Here is a 22,604-nt window from a genome sequence, read left to right on the forward strand (position 1 = left end):
TTGCAATACAAGTGAAAGCCCTTAGTAATGTAACACACTAATATTGTAATGTGTTTTTGTTTATCATTTAAGATAACCTTTGCAAACTTAAGTCGTGACAGCTAATTTACTACATACTACAGTATACAGCTGCTCTTGTTAAGGGCTGGTTAGGACCTAACGAGGGGCTATAGCCAGGACATCCTTAATTTGGGACACTCAGACACGTCGTGGGGGAACTTTTATTTATTTATTTTTTTAAATTTGTGTTCTCTACATTAAATTAGAGTAGGCATCGACCATGAAGCAGCATCACCCGCCTAAAAGAATCGTCCCGCAGACCTCCTGCAGCAGCTCACAAGGTAGAGGCGTAACTGGGGGACTCAGGATTATTTCTGAGAGTTCTGCTGCTTACCACTGCTGACCCAGGGGGAAGAGTCACGTCCCAGAAGCCAGTGCAGCATCACAGCTAACAGCCAAAGCGAGAGCGGCGGCAGAAAAATGTGTGGCCAGTGGGTAGCGAAGGATAAAAGGGAGGGGGGGGGGAGAGAAAATATTATTTGGTTGAAGTATGGACTCGTTTGCCAGCTGGACCCGCATTGAGTACCACCATTTGTATTAGCAGAGCTGGAACACCGCGGTTTTATTTACAGGCGGTCCCTGCAACGCATTGCAGGAACAAAATAAGAGTCCAAATGAGTGGAAACTCTTTAAAGGTCTCAAAAATACGATAGCCTTAACTTTTCAGTGGTGGTGTAAGATACAACATTCATTTATAACAAGGGGAGAGAGAGGAGGGGAGAGAGAGGGAAGGGGGGGAGAGAGGGGGGGGGGGTGGGGAGAGAGGAGAGGGGGGAGAGAGGGAGGTTATTTAGTGACATTTATTTAGTGACTGGGTGGGTGGGCTATTTAGTGACTGGGTGGGCTATTTAGTGACTGGGTTGGTGGGTGGGCTATTTAGTGACTGGGTGGGCTATTTAGTGACTGGGTGGGTGGGTGGGCTATTTAGTGACTGGGTGGGTGGGTGGGCTATTTAGTGACTGGGTGGGTGGGTGGGCTATTTAGTGACTGGGTGGGTGGGTGGGCTATTTAGTGACTGGGTGGGTGGGCTATTTAGTGACTGGGTGGGTGGGTGGGCTATTTAGTGACTTTATTTAGTGACAGGGTGGGTGGGTGGTTTATTTAGTGACGGGGTATAATTAATTTAGTGACTGGGTATTTAGTGACTGGGTGGGTGGGCTATTTAGTGACTGGGTGGGCTATTTAGTGACTGGGTTGGTGGGTGGGCTATTTAGTGACTGGGTGGGTGGGTGGGCTATTTAGTGACTGGGTGGGTGGGTGGGCTATTTAGTGACTTTATTTAGTGACAGGGTGGGTGGGTGGTTTATTTAGTGACGGGGTATAATTAATTTAGTGACTGGGTATTTAGTGACTGGGTGGGTTATTTAGTGACTAGGTGGGTGGGTTATTTAGTGACCTTTATTTAGTGACTGGGTGGGTGGGTTATTTAGTGACTGGGTGGGTGGGTAATTTGGTGGGTGGGTAATTTAGTGACTGGGTGGGTGGGTAATTTAGTGACTGGGTGGGTGGGTAATTTGGTGGGTGGGTAATTTAGTGACTGGGTGGGTGGGTAATTTGGTGGGTGGGTAATTTAGTGACTTGGTGGGTGGGTAATTTGGTGGGTGGGTAATTTAGTGACTTGGTGGGTGGGTAATTTAGTGACTGGGTGGGTGGGTAATTTAGTGACTTTAATTTAGTGGGTGGGTGGGTAATTTAGTGACTGGGTGGGTGGGTAATTTAGTGACTGGGTGGGTGGGTAATTTAGTGACTGGGTGGGTGGGTGGGTGGGTAATTTAGTGACTGGGTGGGTGGGTGGGTAATTTAGTGACTGGGTGGGTGGGTGGGTGGGTAATTTAGTGACTGGGTGGGTGGGTGGGTGGGTAATTTAGTGACTGGGTGGGTGGGTGGGTAATTTAGTGACTGGGTTGGGTAATTTAGTGACTGGGTGGGTGGTTGGGTAATTTAGTGACTGGGTGGGTGGGTGGGTAATTTAGTGACTGGGTGGGTGGGTGGGTAATTTAGTGACTGGGTGGGTGGGTAATTTAGTGACTTTAATTTAGTGGGTGGGTGGGTAATTTAGTGACTTTAATTTAGTGGGTGGGTGGGTAATTTAGTGACTGGGTGGGTGGGTGGGTAATTTAGTGACTGGGTGGGTGGGTGGGCAATTTAGTGACTTAATTTAGTGACTGGGTGGGTGGGTGGGTAATTTAGTGACTGGGTGGGTGGGTAATTTAGTGACTGGGTGGGTGGGTAATTTAGTGACTGGGTGGGTGGGGGGGTAATTTAGTGACTTAATTTAGTGACTGGGTGGGTGGGGGGGTAATTTAGTGACTTAATTTAGTGACTGGGTGGGTGGGGGGGTAATTTAGTGACTTAATTTAGTGACTGGGTGGGTGGGGGGGTAATTTAGTGACTTAATTTAGTGACTGGGTGGGTGGGGGGGTAATTTAGTGACTGGGTGGGTGGGTGGGTAATTTAGTGACTGGGTGGGTGGGTAATTTAGTGACTGGGTGGGTGGGTGGGTGGGTAATTTAGTGACTGGGTGGGTGGGTGGGTGGGTGGGTAATTTAGTGACTGGGTGGGTGGGTGGGTGGGTAATTTAGTGACTGGGTGGGTGGGTAATTTAGTGACTGGGTGGGTGGGTAATTTAGTGACTGGGTGGGTGGGTAATTTAGTGACTGGGTGGGTGGGTAATTTAGTGACTGGGTGGGTGGGTAATTTAGTGACTGGGTGGGTGGGTAATTTAGTGACTTTATTTAGTGACTGGGTAGGTGGGTTATTTAGCGACTGGATGGGTGGGTGGGTTTATATAGTGAGTTTATTTAGTGACTGGGTTTCTTTAGTGACTGGGTGGGTGGGTGATTTATTTAGTGACTGGGTGGGTGGGTGATTTATTTAGTGACTGGGTGGGTGGGTGTGTTATTTAGTGACTTGTGTTATTTAGTGACTGGGTGGGTGGGTGTGTTATTTAGTGACTGGGTGGGTGAGTGTTTTATTTAGTGACTGGGTGGGTTATTTAGTGACTTTTATTTAGTGACTGGGTGGGTGGGTTATTTAGTGATTGGTTGGCTGGGTTATTTATCGACTGGGTGGGTTATTTAGTGACTGGGTGGGTGGGTTACTTAGTGACCATTATTTAGTGACATTGGGTTATTTAGTGACTTTTATTTAGTGACTGGGTGGGTGGGTGGTTTATTTAGTGACACTTTATTTAGTGACTGAGTTATTTAGTGACTGGGTGGGTGGGTTATTTAGTGGCATTTATTTAGTGACTGGGTTCTGGGTGGGTTATTTAGTGACACTTGGGTTATTTAGTGACTTTTATTTAGTTTATTTAGTGACTGGGTGGGTTATTTAGTGACATTTTATTTAGTGACTGGGTGGGTGGGTGGGTTATTTAGTGACTTTTATTTAGTGACTGGGTGGGTTATTTAGTGACTTTTATTTAGTGACTGGGTGGGTTATTTAGTGACTTTTATTTAGTGACTGGGTGGGTTATTTAGTGACTTTTATTTAGTGACTGGGTGGGTTATTTAGTGACTTTTATTTAGTGACTGGGTGGGTGGGTGGGTTATTTAGTGACTGGGTGGGTGGGTGGGTTATTTAGTGACTGGGTGGGTGGGTTATTTAGTGACTGGGTGGGTGGGTGGGTTATTTAGTGACTGGGTGGGTGGGTGGGTTATTTAGTGACTGGGTGGGTGGGTGGGTTATTTAGTGACTGGGTGGGTGGGTGGGTTATTTAGTGACTGGGTGGGTGGGTGGGTTATTTAGTGACTGGGTGGGTGGGTGGGTTATTTAGTGACTGGGTGGGTGGGTGGGTTATTTAGTGACTTTTATTTAGTGACTTTTATTTAGTGGGTGGGTGGGTTATTTAGTGACTTTATTTAGTGACTGGGTGGGTTATTTAGTGACTTTATTTAGTGACTGGGTGGGTTGGTGGGTTATTTAGTGACTTTTATTTAGTGACTGGGTGGGTTATTTAGTGACTGGGTGGGTGGGTTATTTAGTGACTGGGTGGGTTATTTAGTGACTGGGTGGGTGGGTGGGTTATTTAGTGACTGGGTGGGTGGGTGGGTTATTTAGTGACTGGGTGGGTGGGTGGGTTATTTAGTGACTGGGTGGGTGGGTGGGTTATTTAGTGACTGGGTGGGTGGGTGGGTGGGTTATTTAGTGACTGGGTGGGTGGGTGGGTTATTTAGTGACTGGGTGGGTTATTTAGTGACTTTATTTAGTGACTGGGTGGGTTGGTGGGTTATTTAGTGACTTTTATTTAGTGACTGGGTGGGTGGGTTATTTAGTGACTGGGTGGGTGGGTTATTTAGTGACATCTCCCCCTACCCCTGCCCCCCGCAGTCCCCATACCTCAGGCGGAGGCCTTAAGATAGCGGGCGGGCAGGCCTGCATTTCCCCCCTGCATCTTACCCCCCCGCGGCGGCATGAAGCTAGTTTCAGGCCGGCATCCCACCCCCACACCCCCCCACATGCGGCGGCTTTGGGGGCATGAAGATAGCGGGCGGCACGCCATTCCCTCCCCCCCTCCCCTCATACCTCATGCAGCGGCCGTAGTGGAATATTTGGGGAGGTGGGTGGGAGTCACGTGGTGGTGTCCCCGCCGCGGCCGCAACTGCCCTGCTCCTCCCGCTGGCAGGTCCCGCAGTGCGCGGGCAAGCAGGTTTGCAGGCTGTGAGGAGGGTGGAAGGAGGCGGTAGGGCTGCTGCGTCGCCCCTGAGGGTTGTGAGGTGATGGGAGCGGCGGCGGCGCTAAACCCCCCAACCGCGCGGCCAAGCAGGGCGCCGCGAGGGGAGGTGAGTTGCGGGTGAGATGATGGAGGGTGTGTGTGTGTGTGTGTGTCTCCGTCTCTCCTTTGGCCCGTCACTCCGCCTCAGGCCAATGAGAGGTGTGCGGGGGCGGCCGGGCCAAGGGAGCAATCTCATTGGCCTGGCCCAAGGTCCAATGGGATTGCCGCTAGGGACACAGGGAGGGACACAGGGAGACACATACAGACACGGACACATATGACGCTTTCAGAAATATATAGTAAGATATATAGATATAGATATATATATATATATATATGTGAATCTGTGAAATATATATGTATCTCTAGACTAGCATTAATACAGTCCGCTAAAATCTCCAACAATATAAATGAGTCTCATTCCCCATGTAAATAGCGACTTGCCGTTCAATAGAGTTCTTCATTAAAGTCACACACATTCTTATTCTGTTATTTTTGCTTTATACTCTTAAAAAAAAAATTTGTTTTTAAATCTCACCCATTTTGGTCCTTGACAGCCATAGAAACATTACTAAATACTACTCTAAAAAAACAAAAACAAGCCCGTCCCAATTTCTTTAACACGTAGACATCTTCTCAAGAGGTGCATTCTTCCCCCCAAAAAACATTGGTAACACCGTGCAGTGGCGCACACAAAAAAAGAGGTTCTTCTGAAGATTGGAGGGTCCTGGGAAAGTACAGTATAGAGGAAGGGTCCTGGGAAGGTACAGTATAGAGGAAGGGTGCTGGAATGTACAGTATAGAGGAAGGGTGCTGGAATGTACAGTATAGAGGAAGGGTCCTGGGAATGTACAGTATAGAGGAAGGGTCCTGGGAAGGTACAGTATAGAGGAAGGGTGCTGGAATGTACAGTATAGAGGAAGTGTCCTGGGAATGTACAGTATAGAGGAAGGGTCCTGGGAATGTCCACAACGTGCTCAACAGGAATAGAAGGACTCTGTCACAGTGGCCTGCACTGCTGTGTCCAATGAGACCTAGTAATGCGTCGTAAGCTCCTCTGGCACGGACGGGGTTAAAGCCAGACAGTAACAATCGGAGATACAAGTGAAGTGCAGCAGGACTCCCCGTCTCTTGGTCTGTTTCACTTTCCCAAGTACAGTAAAATATTTTACAGTGTTCAACTACCATATCAATTACTAATAAAAAAAACAAACAAAAACAGTTGGGCGATCTAAAGATGGTAGCACAAAGCGGGTTTGGGCTGAAAACGGGACCAACGGTGCATGGCCCCTAGATCGATCTTCAGCAGCAACCGTATACCCTTTCACTGCCAGAGGCTGCACCGTGCATTGGTGACACCTCTGAGAGCAAAGGGGAAAAACAGCTATGTCTCCAACCAGCGAAAGCCTTTGGTACAACTGCGGGTGGCATAGATACAGCCGTGGATGGCATAGATACAGCCGTGGGTGGCATAGATACAGCCGTGGGTGGCATAGATACAGCCGTGGGTGGCGGAGGATTGCCTCTGTGTATTCCCGTTGAGAGTTTATGCTCAGTCGCTGTCTCAACGCATGAGCAAAAAGATAGAAAAGAAGGCGTCCTCTTCATTAAGGCATTGACACCCAGAACATTCATCCATCCAAAGAACGTAAGAAAGAAAGTAGTCTCTCGAGAGACGGTGCATTTGATTGTCACGTCGATTCATTGTTCCCTTTGACTTATTCCCTTATTAATATTCATCTCTTAATATTCAGTGGAGCTCCAGGCTTCATTTGTGTGCGTTCCAAACATTTCCAACCCATCCATCATCTATGGGAAGAAGAGAGAGGCAGGCACCCTGTAGAGTCCAGAAACCATCATGCTGAGACCATTAGCTGCTCCACAGGGAACACTCAATGGGGACTTCTCCCTTATTCAGGACCATGGCCAGTGGTTCCAGAGACCAGGCCCCCCAACCAGGCACTTGTGGTCTTCACAATTATCCAAGGACAGCTCTGTTCTTCAGTTTGACTCTGCTGGTCGGTACTCTGTTTCCCCAGAAGACACTTGTGAGATACGTCGTGTGGAACCCCAGAGCTTCCTCGTGAACTGCCCTGTCCTTACCTGGAGAAGAAAGACCCACGGTTCCTGGTTCATTAATGATTATGGTAACCGTAGCTTAGTCACATCTACTGTAAGCAATGCAAGCAGTCACCTTTAAATCAGCATACACACAATGCACCTTCTTATTTCAGCAGCGCAGCAGCTCGGCGCACACAAATCAAACTGCAAAAACACACACACTCCCGTGGAATTGTCCTTGTCCATCATATAGATGTAGTAGGCTTCATTGTTCCCTCTGTTCCCCTGTTCCCTCTGCATTATGCTGGGATATGCAGTGAGATCCTGCACCACAGACGTTAACGGAATACGTCGGGTTATCTGGGAGAACAATGTCACTTGCTAGATCTGCCATTTCTCACCAAGGGAAATGCCCCCCGTGTGAATAAAGAGATACAAGGAGCCGTGCATTGTCTGCGTGGTTGCTGTGAGCAGGAGTGCTCAGGATCTGCATTAAAAAGGGGCTCGGAGGATGCAGCAAAAGCAGGGATGGACAACTCCTGTCCTCAAGAGCCACCAACAGGTCAGGTTTTCAGGATATCCCTGCTTCAGCACAGGTGGCTCAGTCTTCAACTGCACCAGGTGTGCTGAAGCAGGGATACCCTTAAAATCTGACGTGTTGATGGCCCCAGAGGACTGGAGTTGCCCACCCATGAGCTATAGGCTCTCCCGTTTAATCAATGTGATGAGCTTGTCGTCAAATGCACTGTACACCAACTCCCCCCCCCTCCCCCCTGTCCAGGCTGAAGCCCACGGAACACCCATCACATCTACTACCCTGCAGGGGAGAGGTGGAGCGTGGGCTGCGTGGCAGAGGGGGCTTGGCGTACTGACAGGGGTAAAGTTCCTACACAGCAACCATAGGCTGCCTCGCCCACTGCTGCTGAAAGCCAAGGCAAAGCGAGTTGTGTAAGGAGAAGGTGAGGAGGACAAATCAGAGAGAAGGGAGAAATAGGGAAAACGGCTGAAGAATGAGGGAGTTGGAAGAATGTGTGCGCGCGCGTGTGTGTGGGGGGTGGGTCCCTTGGACTCCCATATATTGCATCGACCAGCAGTAATCCGGTTGGCTCTCACCTCCAGGGGCTGCCCGGCTCCCACCACAATCAGCTTCCCATCGTCGAGCCCCACCAGGATGTGGCTGTTTTCTTTGGTGACAGACACACAGTGTACCGGGACCTTCATAGGCAGCGGGGAGACAGCAGGGCTTAAACTGGGGGCAGAGAGACAAGTACGTCAAATTAGACTATAACCCGCACCGAGGGGAAAATGTGTCCAATTACTTCATTAACCTCTACAATTCATGCACACGCGCGCCTCTCCCTGGGGAGATGGCAGCTTCTTGCCTGAATAACCCCACGCGTTGGGTTCTTACCTCTGAAGGTCCCGGATATGCAGGGAGCACTGCATCGTGCCGAGCACCACAAAGTCCTGCGTCACGCATGCGGCAGAAACCTGCTCATCCAGAGGGACAGTGGACAAGTGTTTGCCATTCACAGAATACAAGTGCAGAGCAAACTTATCCTGGAAGAGAAGACATGGGGTCAGAGGCGGAGAGCTGCAGAAAAATGGCAATCACTCTAAGACAAGGGTGTGTAAACTGGGCGTGCCCCCCCAATAATTTTGTTTGGGGGACGCAACGGTTACAGAGGTCCTGCGCTCATCCACAAACATTTACATTGCTCACCATCTCTCCAACGGCTTCGGGCGACGTGTCGCCATGGCAAGGCGGCGTCAAATGAAGCTGTGGGGTCATGTAAAGTCACAAGACCCCTGCGGCGCCATTTGATGCCTGATTCCAGGTAAGGGGGGTGCGAGCACTGGGGCTGAGCCGGCAGTGGGGCGCAGGGCTAAATGTTTGCGCACTCCAGCTCTAAGGGACAGTATGACCACGGCATACTGCACGGGAGCAGGGAAGGGATATCTGTCTGTATCGCTGTACTGCACGGAGGCAGGGAAGGGATATCTGTCTGTATCGCTGTACTGCACGGGAGCAGGGAAGGGATATCTGTCTGTATCGCTGTACTGCACGGGAGCAGGGAAGGGATATCTGTCTGTATCACTGTACTGCACGGGAGCAGGGAAGGGATATCTGTCTGTATCACTGAACTGCACGGGAGCAGGGAAGGGATATCTGTCTGTATCACTGTACTGCATGGGAGCAGGGAAGGGATATCTGTCTGTATCGCTGTACTGCACGGGAGCAGGGAAGGGATATCTGTCTGTATCACTGTACTGCACGGGAGCAGGGAAGGGATATCTGTCTGTATCGCTGTACTGCATGGGAGCAGGGAAGGGATATCTGTCTGTATCACTGAACTGCACGGGAGCAGGGAAGGGATATCTGTCTGTATCACTGTACTGCATGGGAGCAGGGAAGGGATATCTGTCTGTATCGCTGTACTGCACGGGAGCAGGGAAGGGATATCTGTCTGTATCGCTGTACTGCACGGGAGCAGGGAAGGGATATCTGTCTGTATCATTGTACAGCATGGGAGCAGGGAAGGGATATCTGTCTGTATCACTGTACTGCATGGGAGCAAGGAAGGGATATTTGTCTGTATTACTGTACTGCATGGGAGCAGGGAAGGGATATCTGTCTGTATCACTGTACTGCACGGGAGCAGGGAAGGGATATCTGTCTGTATCGCTTTACTGCACGGGAGCAGGGAAGGGATATCTGTCTGTATCACTGTACTGCACGGGAGCAGGGAAGGGATATCTGTCTGTATCACTGTACTGCACGGGAGCAGGGAAGGGATATCTGTCTGTATCACTGTACTGCACGGGAGCAGGGAAGGGATATCTGTCTGTATCAGTGTACTGCACGGGAGCACGGATGGGATATCTGTATCACTGTACTGCACGGGAGCAGGGAAGGGATATTTGTCTGTATTACTGTACTGCATGGGAGCAGGGAAGGGATATCTGCCTTTATCACTGTACTGCACGGGAGCAGGGAAGGGATATCTGTCTGTATCACTGAACTGCACGGGAGCAGGGAAGGGATATCTGTCTATATCACTGTACTGCATGGGAGCAAGGAAGGGATATCTGTCTGTATTACTGTACTGCATGGGAGCAAGGAAGGGATATCTGTCTATCACTGTACTGCATGGGAGCAGGGAACGGATATCTGTCTGTATCACTGTACTGCACGGGAGCAGGGAAGGGATATCTGTCTGTATCACTGTACTGCATGGGAGCAGGGAAGGGATATCTGTCTGTATCGCTTTACTGCACGGGAGCAGGGAAGGGATATCTGTCTGTATCACTGTACTGCACGGGAGCAGGGAAGGGATATCTGTCTGTATCGCTTTACTGCACGGGAGCAGGGAAGGGATATCTGTCTGTATCACTGTACTGCACGGGAGCAGGGAAGGGATATCTGTCTGTATCGCTGTACTGCATGGGAGCAGGGAAGGGATATCTGTCTGTATCACTGTACTGCACGGGAGCAGGGAAGGGATATCTGTCTGTATCACTGTACTGCACGGGAGCAGGGAAGGGATATCTGTCTGTATCGCTGTACTGCACGGGAGCAGGGAAGGGATATCTGTCTGTATTACTGTACTGCATGGGAGCAGGGAAGGGATATCTGTCTGTATCACTGTACTGCACGGGAGCAGGGAAGGGATATCTGTCTGTATCGCTGTACTGCACGGGAGCAGGAAAGGGATATCTGTCTGTATAACTGTACTGCACGGGAGCAGGGAAGGGATATCTGTCTGTATCACTGTACTGCATGGGAGCAGGGAAGGGATATTTGTCTGTATCACTGTACTGCACGGGAGCAGGGAAGGGATATCTGTCTGTATCACTGTACTGCACGGGAGCAGGGAAGGGATATCTGTCTGTATCACTGTACAGCACGGGAGCAGGGAAGGGATATCTGTCTGTATCACTGTACTGCACGGGAGCAGGGAAGGGATATCTGTCTGTATCACTGTACAGCACGGGAGCAGGGAAGGGATATCTGTCTGTATCACTGTACTGCACGGGAGCAGGGAAGGGATATCTGTCTGTATCACTGTACTGCACGGGAGCAGGGAAGGGATATCTGTCTGTATCACTGTACTGCATGGGAGCAGGGAAGGGATATCTGTCTGTATCACTGTACTGCATGGGAGCAGGGAAGGGATATCTGTCTGTATCACTGTACTGCACGGGAGCAGGGAAGGGATATCTGTCTGTATCACTGTACAGCACGGGAGCAGGGAAGGGATATCTGTCTGTATCACTGTACTGCACGGGAGCAGGGAAGGGATATCTGTCTGTATCACTGTACTGCACGGGAGCAGGGAAGGGATATCTGTCTGTATCACTGTACAGCACGGGAGCAGGGAAGGAATATCTGTCTGTATCACTGTACTGCATGGGAGCAGGGAAGGGATATCTGTCTGTATCACTGTACTGCACGGGAGCAGGGAAGGGATATCTGTCTGTATTACTGTACTGCACGGGAGCAGGGAAGGGATATCTGTCTGTATCACTGTACAGCACGGGAGCAGGGAAGGGATATCTGTCTGTATCACTGTACTGCACGGGAGCAGGGAAGGGATATCTGTCTGTATCACTGTACTGCACGGGAGCAGGGAAGGGATATCTGTCTGTATCACTGTACTGCATGGGAGCAGGGAAGGGATATCTGTCTGTATCACTGTACTGCACGGGAGCAGGGAAGGGATATCTGTCTGTATCGCTGTACTGCACGGGAGCAGGGAAGGGATATCTGTCTGTATCACTGTACTGCATGGGAGCAAGGAAGGGATATCTGTCTGTATCACTGTACTGCATGGGAGCAGGGAAGGGATATCTGTCTGTATTACTGTACTGCATGGGAGCAGGGAAGGGATATCTGTCTGTATCGCTGTACTGCACGGGAGCAGGGAAGGGATATCTGTCTGTATCACTGTACTGCACGGGAGCAGGGAAGGGATATCTGTCTGTATCGCTGTACTGCACGGGAGCAGGGAAGGGATATCTGTCTGTATCACTGTACTGCATGGGAGCAAGGAAGGGATATCTGTCTGTATCACTGTACTGCATGGGAGCAGGGAAGGGATATCTGTCTGTATTACTGTACTGCATGGGAGCAGGGAAGGGATATCTGTCTGTATCGCTGTACTGCACGGGAGCAGGGAAGGGATATCTGTCTGTATCACTGTACTGCACGGGAGCAGGGAAGGGATATCTGTCTGTATCGCTGTACTGCACGGGAGCAGGGAAGGGATATCTGTCTGTATCGCTGTACTGCACGGGAGCAGGGAAGGGATATCTGTCTGTATTACTGTACTGCATGGGAGCAGGGAAGGGATATCTGTCTGTATCGCTGTACTGCACGGGAGCAGGGAAGGGATATCTGTCTGTATCACTGTACAGCACGGGAGCAGGGAAGGGATATCTGTCTGTATCACTGTACTGCACGGGAGCAGGGAAGGGATATCTGTCTGTATCGCTGTACTGCACGGGAGCAGGGAAGGGATATCTGTCTGTATCGCTGTACTGCACGGGAGCAGGGAAGGGATATCTGTCTGTATCACTGTACTGCACGGGAGCAGGGAAGGGATATCTGTCTGTATCACTGTACTGCATGGGAGCAGGGAAGGGATATCTGCCTATATCACTGTACTGCACGGGAGCAGGGAAGGGATATCTGTCTGTATCGCTGTACTGCATGGGAGCAGGGAAGGGATATCTGTCTGTATCACTGTACTGCACGGGAGCAGGGAAGGGATATCTGTCTGTATCACTGTACTGCACGGGAGCAGGGAAGGGATATCTGTCTGTATCACTGTACTGCATGGGAGCAGGGAAGGGATATCTGCCTATATCACTGTACTGCACGGGAGCAGGGAAGGGATATTTGTCTGTATTACTGTACTGCATGGGAGCAGGGAAGGGATATCTGTCTGTATCACTGAACTGCACGGGAGCAGGGAAGGGATATCTGTCTGTATCACTGTACTGCATGGGAGCAAGGAAGGGATATCTGTCTGTATCACTGTACTGCACGGGAGCAGGGAAGGGATATCTGTCTGTATCACTGTACTGCACGGGAGCAGGGAAGGGATATCTGTCTGTATCGCTGTACTGCACGGGAGCAGGGAAGGGATATCTGTCTGTATCACTGTACTGCACGGGAGCAGGGAAGGGATATCTGTCTGTATCGCTTTACTGCACGGGAGCAGGGAAGGGATATCTGTCTGTATCACTGTACTGCACGGGAGCAGGGAAGGGATATCTGTCTGTATCAGTGTACTGCATGGAAGCAGGGAAGGGATATCTGTATCTCTGTACTGCACGGGAGCAGGGAAGGGATATTTGTCTGTATTACTGTACTGCATGGGAGCAGGGAAGGGATACCTGTCTGTATTACTGTACTGCATGGGAGCAGGGAAGGGATATCTGTCTGTATCACTGTACTGCACGGGAGCAGGGAAGGGATATTTGTCTGTATCACTGTACTGCACGGGAGCAGGGAAGGGATATCTGTCTGTATCGCTGTACTGCACGGGAGCAGGGAAGGGATATCTGTCTGTATCACTGTACTGCATGGGAGCAAGGAAGGGATATTTGTCTGTATTACTGTACTGCACGGGAGCAGGGAAGGGATATCTGTCTGTATTACTGTACTGCATGGGAGCAAGGAAGGGATATCTGTCTGTATCACTGTACTGCACGGGAGCAGGGAAGGGATATCTGTCTGTATCACTGTACTGCACGGGAGCAGGGAAGGGATATCTGTCTGTATCGCTTTACTGCACGGGAGCAGGGAAGGGATATCTGTCTGTATCACTGTACTGCACGGGAGCAGGGAAGGGATATCTGTCTGTATCACTGTACTGCACGGGAGCAGGGAAGGGATATCTGTCTGTATCACTGTACTGCACGGGAGCAGGGAAGGGATATCTGTCTGTATCGCTGTACTGCACGGGAGCAGGGAAGGGATATCTGTCTGTATCGCTGTACTGCACGGGAGCAGGGAAGGGATATCTGTCTGTATCGCTGTACTGCACGGGAGCAGGGAAGGGATATCTGTCTGTATCACTGTACTGCACGGGAGCAGGGAAGGGATATCTGTCTGTATCACTGTACTGCACGGGAGCAGGGAAGGGATATCTGTCTGTATCACTGTACTGCACGGGAGCAGGGAAGGGATATCTGTATGTATCACTGTACTGCATGGAAGCAGGGAAGGGATATCTGTCTGTATCACTGTACAGCACGGGAGCAGGGAAGGGATATCTGTCTGTATCACTGTACTGCACGGGAGCAGGGAAGGGATATCTGTCTGTATCACTGTACTGCACGGGAGCAGGGAAGGGATATCTGTCTGTATCACTGTACTGCACGGGAGCAGGGAAGGGATATCTGTCTGTATCACTGTACTGCATGGGAGCAGGGAAGGGATATCTGTCTGTATCACTGTACTGCATGGGAGCAGGGAAGGGATATCTGTCTGTATTACTGTACTGCATGGGAGCAGGGAAGGGATATCTGTCTGTATCGCTGTACTGCACGGGAGCAGGGAAGGGATATCTGTCTGTATCACTGTACTGCACGGGAGCAGGGAAGGGATATCTGTCTGTATCGCTTTACTGCACGGGAGCAGGGAAGGGATATCTGTCTGTATCACTGTACTGCACGGGAGCAGGGAAGGGATATCTGTCTGTATCACTGTACTGCATGGAAGCAGGGAAGGGATATCTGTATCACTGTACTGCACGGGAGCAGGGAAGGGATATCTGTATCTCTGTACTGCACGGGAGCAGGGAAGGGATATTTGTCTGTATTACTGTACTGCATGGGAGCAGGGAAGGGATACCTGTCTGTATTACTGTACTGCATGGGAGCAGGGAAGGGATATCTGTCTGTATCACTGTACTGCACGGGAGCAGGGAAGGGATATTTGTCTGTATCACTGTACTGCACGGGAGCAGGGAAGGGATATCTGTCTGTATCGCTGTACTGCACGGGAGCAGGGAAGGGATATCTGTCTATCACTGTACTGCACGGGAGCAGGGAAGGGATATCTGTCTGTATCGCGGTACTGCATGGGAGCAGGGAAGGGATATCTGTCTGTATCACTGTACTGCATGGGAGCAAGGAAGGGATATTTGTCTGTATCACTGTACTGCACGGGAGCAGGGAAGGGATATCTGTCTGTATCACTGTACTGCACGGGAGCAGGGAAGGGATATCTGTCTGTATCAGTGTACTGCATGGGAGCAAGGAAGGGATATCTGTCTGTATCACTGTACTGCACGGGAGCAGGGAAGGGATATCTGTCTGTATCACTGTACTGCATGGGAGCAGGGAAGGGATATCTGTCTGTATCACTGTACTGCATGGGAGCAAGGAAGGGATATCTGTCTGTATCACTGTACTGCACGGGAGCAGGGAAGGGATATCTGTCTGTATTACTGTACTGCATGGGAGCAAGGAAGGGATATCTGTCTGTATCACTGTACTGCACGGGAGCAGGGAAGGGATATCTGTCTGTATCACTGTACTGCACGGGAGCAGGGAAGGGATATCTGTCTGTATCGCTTTACTGCACGGGAGCAGGGAAGGGATATCTGTCTGTATCACTGTACTGCACGGGAGCAGGGAAGGGATATCTGTCTGTATCACTGTACTGCACGGGAGCAGGGAAGGGATATCTGTCTGTATCACTGTACTGCACGGGAGCAGGGAAGGGATATCTGTCTGTATCGCTGTACTGCACGGGAGCAGGGAAGGGATATCTGTCTGTATCACTGTACTGCACGGGAGCAGGGAAGGGATATCTGTCTGTATCACTGTACTGCACGGGAGCAGGGAAGGGATATCTGTCTGTATCATTGTACTGCACGGGAGCAGGGAAGGGATATCTGTCTGTATCACTGTACTGCATGGAAGCAGGGAAGGGATATCTGTCTGTATCGCTGTACTGCACGGGAGCAGGGAAGGGATATCTGTCTGTATCACTGTACTGCATGGAAGCAGGGAAGGGATATCTGTCTGTATCGCTGTACTGCATGGAAGCAGGGAAGGGATATCTGTCTGTATCGCTGTACTGCACGGGAGCAGGGAAGGGATATCTGTCTGTATCGCTGTACTGCACGGGAGCAGGGAAGGGATATCTGTCTGTATAACTGTACTGCACGGGAGCAGGGAAGGGATATCTGTCTGTATCACTGTACTGCATGGAAGCAGGGAAGGGATATCTGTCTGTATCGCTGTACTGCACGGGAGCAGGGAAGGGATATCTGTCTGTATCGCTGTACTGCACGGGAGCAGGGAAGGGATATCTGTCTGTATCGCTGTACTGCACGGGAGCAGGGAAGGGATATCTGTCTGTATAACTGTACTGCACGGGAGCAGGGAAGGGATATCTGTCTGTATCGCTGTACTGCATGGGAGCAGGGAAGGGATATCTGTCTGTATCGCTTTACTGCACGGGAGCAGGGAAGGGATATCTGTCTGTATCACTGTACTGCATGGGAGCAGGGAAGGGATATCTGTCTGTATCGCTTTACTGCACGGGAGCAGGGAAGGGATATCTGTCTGTATCGCTGTACTGCACGGGAGCAGGGAAGGGATATCTGTCTGTATCGCTGTACTGCACGGGAGCAGGGAAGGGATATCTGTCTGTATCGCTGTACTGCACGGGAGCAGGGAAGGGATATCTGTCTGTATCGCTTTACTGCACGGGAGCACGGATGGGATATCTGTATCACTGTACTGCACGGGAGCAGGGAAGGGATATCTGTCTGTATCGCTGTACTGCACGGGAGCAGGGAAGGGATATCTGTCTGTATCACTGTACTGCATGGGAGCAGGGAAGGGATATCTGTCTGTATCACTGTACTGCATGGGAGCAGGGAAGGGATATCTGTCTGTATCACTGTACTGCATGGGAGCAGGGAAGGGATATCTGTCTGTATCGCTGTACTGCACGGGAGCAGGGAAGGGATATCTGTCTGTATTACTGTACTGCACGGGAGCAGGGAAGGGATATCTGTCTGTATCACTGTTCTGCACGGGAGCAGGGAAGGGATATCTGTATCACTGTACTGCACGGGAGCAGGGAAGGGATATTTGTCTGTATTACTGTACTGCATGGGAGCAGGGAAGGGATATCTGTCTGTATCACTGTACTGCACGGGAGCAGGGAAGGGATATTTGTCTGTATCACTGTACTGCATGGAAGCAGGGAAGGGATATCTGTCTGTATTACTGTACTGCATGGGAGCAGGGAAGGGATATCTGTCTGTATCACTGTACTGCACGGGAGCAGGGAAGGGATATCTGTCTGTATCACTGTACTGCATGGGAGCAGGGAAGGGATATCTGTCTGTATCACTGTACTGCACGGGAGCAGGGAAGGGATATCTGTCTGTATCACTGTACTGCACGGGAGCAGGGAAGGGATATCTATCTGTATCACTGTACTGCAGGATATATGTCTGTATCACTGTACTGCACGGGAGCAGGGAAGGGATATCTGTCTGTATCACTGTACTGCACGGGAGCAGGGAAGGGATATCTGTCTGTATCACTGTACTGCACGGGAGCAGGGAAGGGATATCTGTCTGTATCACTGTACTGCACGGGAGCAGGGAAGGGATATTTGTCTGTATTACTGTACTGCATGGGAGCAGGGAAGGGATATCTGTCTATCACTGTACTGCACGGGAGCAGGGAAGGGATATCTGTCTGTATCACTGTACTGCACGGGAGCAGGGAAGGGATATCTGTCTGTATCACTGTACTGCATGGGAGCAGGGAGGGGATATCTGTCTGTATTACTGTACTGCATGGGAGCAGGGAAGGGATATCTGTCTATCACTGTACTGCACGGGAGCAGGGAAGGGATATCTGTCTGTATCACTGTACTGCACGGGAGCAGGGAAGGGATATCTGTCTGTATCACTGTACTGCATGGGAGCAGGGAAGGGATATCTGTCTGTATCGCTGTACTGCACGGGAGCAGGGAAGGGATATCTGTCTGTATCGCTGTACTGCACGGGAGCAGGGAAGGGATATCTGTCTGTATCACTGTACTGCACGGGAGCAGGGAAGGGATATCTGTCTGTATCGCTGTACTGCATTGGAGACAGAAACAAGCAGACAGTGAAGGCTCTTACAATGATGTGTCATACTCATTACTAATCAATGCTTTGGAAATGGTGTAAGTGGTCATTGGCAATGGGAGTACGGGTCACTGAAGAAGGCTCAGCATCCAATCTGCAACCCTCCCTCGTCCCCAACTGCACACCGAAATCCTTGTCCCCCCACTGTCCTGGCAGAGAGATCTGCTTGTTAGTGCAATACGCTGCAGTGGTGTGTTTTGTATACAGAATGTGGGTTGGATCACTTCCTGCTTGGATCACTTGCACTGGACACACAGACACAGGCACACGTCTACGTTCCAACAGAATGTGCAGGAGTTACACCCTGGTAACATTCTCCAAACACAGGAGTGTGTCTGTACTGAATACACAGCAAGTACTCAGGCATTTGGGCCAGTGAACACCTGCTCGCTCACAATTACTGAAGAACCTTCCTATGAACTGTGCCTTAAAGGGGCAGTCCCACATTAAGGGCTAAAGCAACTTGTACTCAATGCAATTAATTGGCTTCCTTACATAATATTCAATTACAGCTAATGCAAACTATGTTCATATTTGCCAATGGTCTGTGTAATTATATTATTAGCTGGTAATTATATGTTTTTTCCATTTTGTCCACTATGTCATCAGGGGCGCTCGGCTTCACTCCTCAAGGACCCCCCCCCCCCCCCCATCAGGTCAGGTTTTCAGGATATCCCTGCTTCAGCACAGGTGGTTCAGTCTTCGACTGAGCCACCTGTGCTGAAGCCGAGATTTCCTTAAAACCTGACCTGTTGGGGGGTTCCTGGCGACAGGAGTTGAGCCCCCCTGCACTATATCACAGCATGTCAGGATACCCGTGGGCAGTAATCAGATGTACATCACAAAGAAAAAGCCTTCGGAGATCAGTTTTCTCTAATACATATGGAGCGGATGTTCATCTGTGATGGATAAACCTCCACCTTCTCCTCGGACACTCACCTTGAGAGCGGACCGGCCTTCAATCGTGGTCTGAAAGACGATCTGCCCTTCCAAGCCAACCAAGAGATGGGAGATGCTGGAGGGCAGGGAGCTTTCACAAGGGGGTTTTATACACCTCATAAACTGTCCCCGGCGAATGGTGTGAACGTTTATGGTTCCATCCTGCGGGGAGAATAGATGGATATAAGAATAATACAAGGACATGTGAGCTGGAGAAGGTACGGAGAAGGACTACCACGATGAGGAACGTTTATGGTCCCACCCTGCAGGGAGAATAGATGGATAGAAGAATAATACAAGGACATGTGAGCTGGAGAAGGTACGGAGAAGGACTACCACGATGAGGAACGTTTATGGTCCCATCCTGCAGGGAGAATAGATGGATATAAGAATAAGCTGGAGAAGGTACGGAGAAGGACTACCACGATGAGGAACGTTTATGGTCCCACCCTGCGGGGAGAATAGATGGATAGAAGAATAATACAAGGACATGTGAGCTGGAGAAGGTACAGAGAAGGACTACCAAGATGAGGAACGTTTATGGTCCCATCCTGCAGGGAGAATAGATGGATATAAGAATAATACAAGGACATGTGAGCTGGAGAAGGTACAGAGAAGGACTACCACGATGAGGAACGTTTATGGTTCCATCCTGCGGGGAGAATAGATGGATATAAGAATACGCTGGAGAAGGTACGGAGAAGGACTACCACGATGATGAACTTTTACGAGGAAAGGCTGAAATGATCAGGCGTCTTCGGTATAAAATAAGTGAATCAGAAAGTGTCACGCACTAATTCATATAATACAAGGTCTTGGGAGTCCTCCGTGAAATAATCAGGTAATGTATATATCACCGTCAGCACACAATCACCTTATTACAACGGGATATTCCAAATGCCAGGGGGATTGGTGTGTTAGAAAGAGGGTTAGACACATACAGAGGATCGTGCAGGGTGGCCAACTCCAGTTCTCAAAGGTCACCAGCAGGTCAGGTTTTCAGGATATCCCTACTTGGCGCCCGACTCGTTGGACCTTACCTTGGAACCAGACACTGCCATGTCCAGCTCGGTGCTGATGGCCACACATGTCACCTCATCATCATGGCCGTATAAAACCTGCACCGGTTTCGGGGATAAGCCACAGGAGAATCCACCCTGCAAGGAAAGTCAGAAGACAGACCGACGTGAAGATCCCCGGTATTACCACCTACAAACGGCCAAGGCCCAGATACTCAGAGCTCCGTTACGGACTTAACAAGACGTGAGCTTTAGTTCTAAGTGCTAACGGGCATCCTCAAAGCTCACTAACGCCGTGTTAAGTGCCGCTCTCTGCCGTAACCAGCCCGTGCGTTACTACAATGGCCGTTACTGCTAATGATATGCGAAAGAGGCGTTCCCTGCATCAGCGCAGATCCGCAGAGCACCGTTATAGTTACCGCAGGGATTTACTGATGCGTTCCTTAGGTCAGAGGTGCTCAACTCCAGTCCTCAAGCTCCCCTCTCAACAGTCAGGTTTTCAGGATATCCCTGCTTCAGCACAGGTGGCTCAAACAGAGGCGCAGTCTGACCTGTTTGGGGTTGTGGGAGAGGGCTGGAGTTGGGCACCCCCGACTTAGGTCATAGCTAAACTGTCTCTCTCTGCAAGTCGTGCTAAGCCAACGTAAGGCAGTGCTAACTTAACATGCCGGTGCTAATGAGAACGGGCGACCATTGTCTTTCCATATAATTAGCTTTATGTATTTACGGTTAACCTCAGGGAACACAACGCCCATTACTGATTTAGATAACGCGGTGTTATCCGCCCTGAGTAACTGAGCTTTGGGTATCTGGGCCTGTGTTTCTCTCCAGGACCAATATGGCTACTCGAATGTTCTATCACAGGGGTGCACAAAGTTCCCCTCACGCGCTCCCCTGCCTCCTCTCTCCTCCGACTCGCCCCCTATTGGCTAGTTAAACATTGGGAGGTTTATAAGCGGTGGCAATCTTACTGAATAACATGAATATGCAAACTATGTGCTTACCTTATACCGTAGTAGTTATATACAGAGGAGAGAGGGTTTCACTATCTTTATCCCAGTGTCTTAACTAGCTACATACAGGGAACATGCTATTCTGTTAATGTGTAGTTCATCATAGTGACCACTGGGGGCAAGGTGTCGCACATAAAAATTAATTAACATAACAACCAATTGGCTGCAGCCCGTTTTTGGCACAACATTTGAATGATGGGATATAAAAGGGTCTTTGTGTTCACTACTGGGTCACTGCACCTGACAAAGGGGTTAACCCACAAACGTTGTGTGATCTTTATATATCTAGGCAATTAAAACTACTATAATGTCCAACTACTGTTTGCGTTACTCGTGTTGGATACAAGTTTGTACCGTGTGCGGAGGGGAGCCGGGGATTTGCAAATACGCTCCCCCGGCGTCACTCTGCAAGATGCTACATTTCTATGGGAGGATTTTAACATCAACCGAGCGCTCGGGGCGGTAATAACCGATCCCAGCAGCGTGCGCGAGCCTGACCGCGTGCATGTCTGTGACCGGGGCGCGCTTCCTACACGCGCACCTGCCCGGGGTAAGACTAGGGATTGTGGGGGGGGGAGGGACGCTTTGGGCTCGGGGAGCGGAACGAGCGTCTCACCTGTTGCAGAACTTGCCACACCATGCACGTGGTGTCCCGGGAACCGGAAATCAGGTATATGCCGCAGAGGTCCAGAGCCAGGCACGAGACCACATCTGCAACCAGGAGGAGTTAGCCGTGCGATCCCACACAGGTAAGTAGCAAATCCCACCCCCCCCCCCCCCCCCAAAGATGAAGGGCCATGTTTACTAAGCCGCGCCATTCTCGGCGCCCCTTGGCGTGAGCAGCCCTGGGAGGTGTCTTCCGATGTTGTATATGACCGCAGCGCTTAGTCACTGGCCTGAAACCTCCTGCGAGGCGCAGATGTAGGACGCGACGGAAGGAGATATTTATGTGACGATGTCCAATGAAAAGTGCCACTGAATAAATAGGCCGCAGTGACCCGTACTCCCGTTTATTTACGGCGTCAGAAATCTTTACCCGAATCCACGTTATTTTTGCTAAAACCATACTTATGACCCAGATGTCTCAGATGTGACGGATCCCGCTGGCGCGTGGCAGAGGGACACATCAGAAGCCAGCAGGCACCATTCTGTCTGGGTGAGCCACGCGCAAAAAAGAGGGCGGGGCTAGCGCCCGCCAGCGAGAGCAATAACGCTCACTACATGTGCACTTCACTAACACTAGATACAGGGATGAGCCAAGTTTTTAACTTGCATCCCCTCTTCCGCTCCGGCGACAAATGACGTCGCGGGGTCATGCGACGTCACGTTACCATGGCAACGTGACGGCATTTGACGCCGGTTACCATGGCGACACGTCGCCAAAAAATCAGGTAAGAGAAGCTGCAGAGGCCTCGTGCGGTACCCCCGCCCCCGGCACTTAATTTAAGTGCCTTGGGGGAGAGCGCGGGACCTGGTAGCCACCGCCCCCCCCCCTGGAAATGTTCCCACCCCCCTTGCGGGGCACGCCCCCCCACTTTGCGCACCGCTGCACTAGAAGATAGGAAACAATGAGAAGCCACAACATGTGCAGGTTTGTTGCCTGCGCTGATACAGGCGG

The 22,604-nt window shown here is 50.4% G+C and overlaps 1 protein-coding gene across 4 annotated transcripts in view; it reads right to left on the reverse strand.

Moving 5' to 3' along the window:
* Window positions 1-3,918: 3,918 nt before the first annotated feature.
* NBEAL2 (neurobeachin like 2) overlaps window positions 3,919-22,604 on the reverse strand; it is a 249,925-nt gene continuing 231,239 nt past the window's right edge. For all 4 annotated transcript variants that reach the window (XM_075588105.1, XM_075588102.1, XM_075588103.1 and 1 more), the window contains 6 exons: window positions 21,603-21,697; window positions 19,995-20,111; window positions 18,955-19,116; window positions 8,250-8,398; window positions 7,952-8,087; window positions 3,919-6,880 (listed from right to left, as the gene is read on the reverse strand). In XM_075588105.1, the coding sequence (XP_075444220.1) occupies window positions 6,779-6,880; window positions 7,952-8,087; window positions 8,250-8,398; window positions 18,955-19,116; window positions 19,995-20,111; window positions 21,603-21,697 (761 nt within the window). In that variant the 3' untranslated portion in view covers window positions 3,919-6,778. The remainder of the gene's footprint in view (window positions 6,881-7,951; window positions 8,088-8,249; window positions 8,399-18,954; window positions 19,117-19,994; window positions 20,112-21,602; window positions 21,698-22,604) is intronic.

This window comes from Ascaphus truei, chromosome 2 (genome assembly GCF_040206685.1).
Source record: "Ascaphus truei isolate aAscTru1 chromosome 2, aAscTru1.hap1, whole genome shotgun sequence".
NCBI classification, from domain to species: domain Eukaryota; kingdom Metazoa; phylum Chordata; class Amphibia; order Anura; family Ascaphidae; genus Ascaphus; species Ascaphus truei.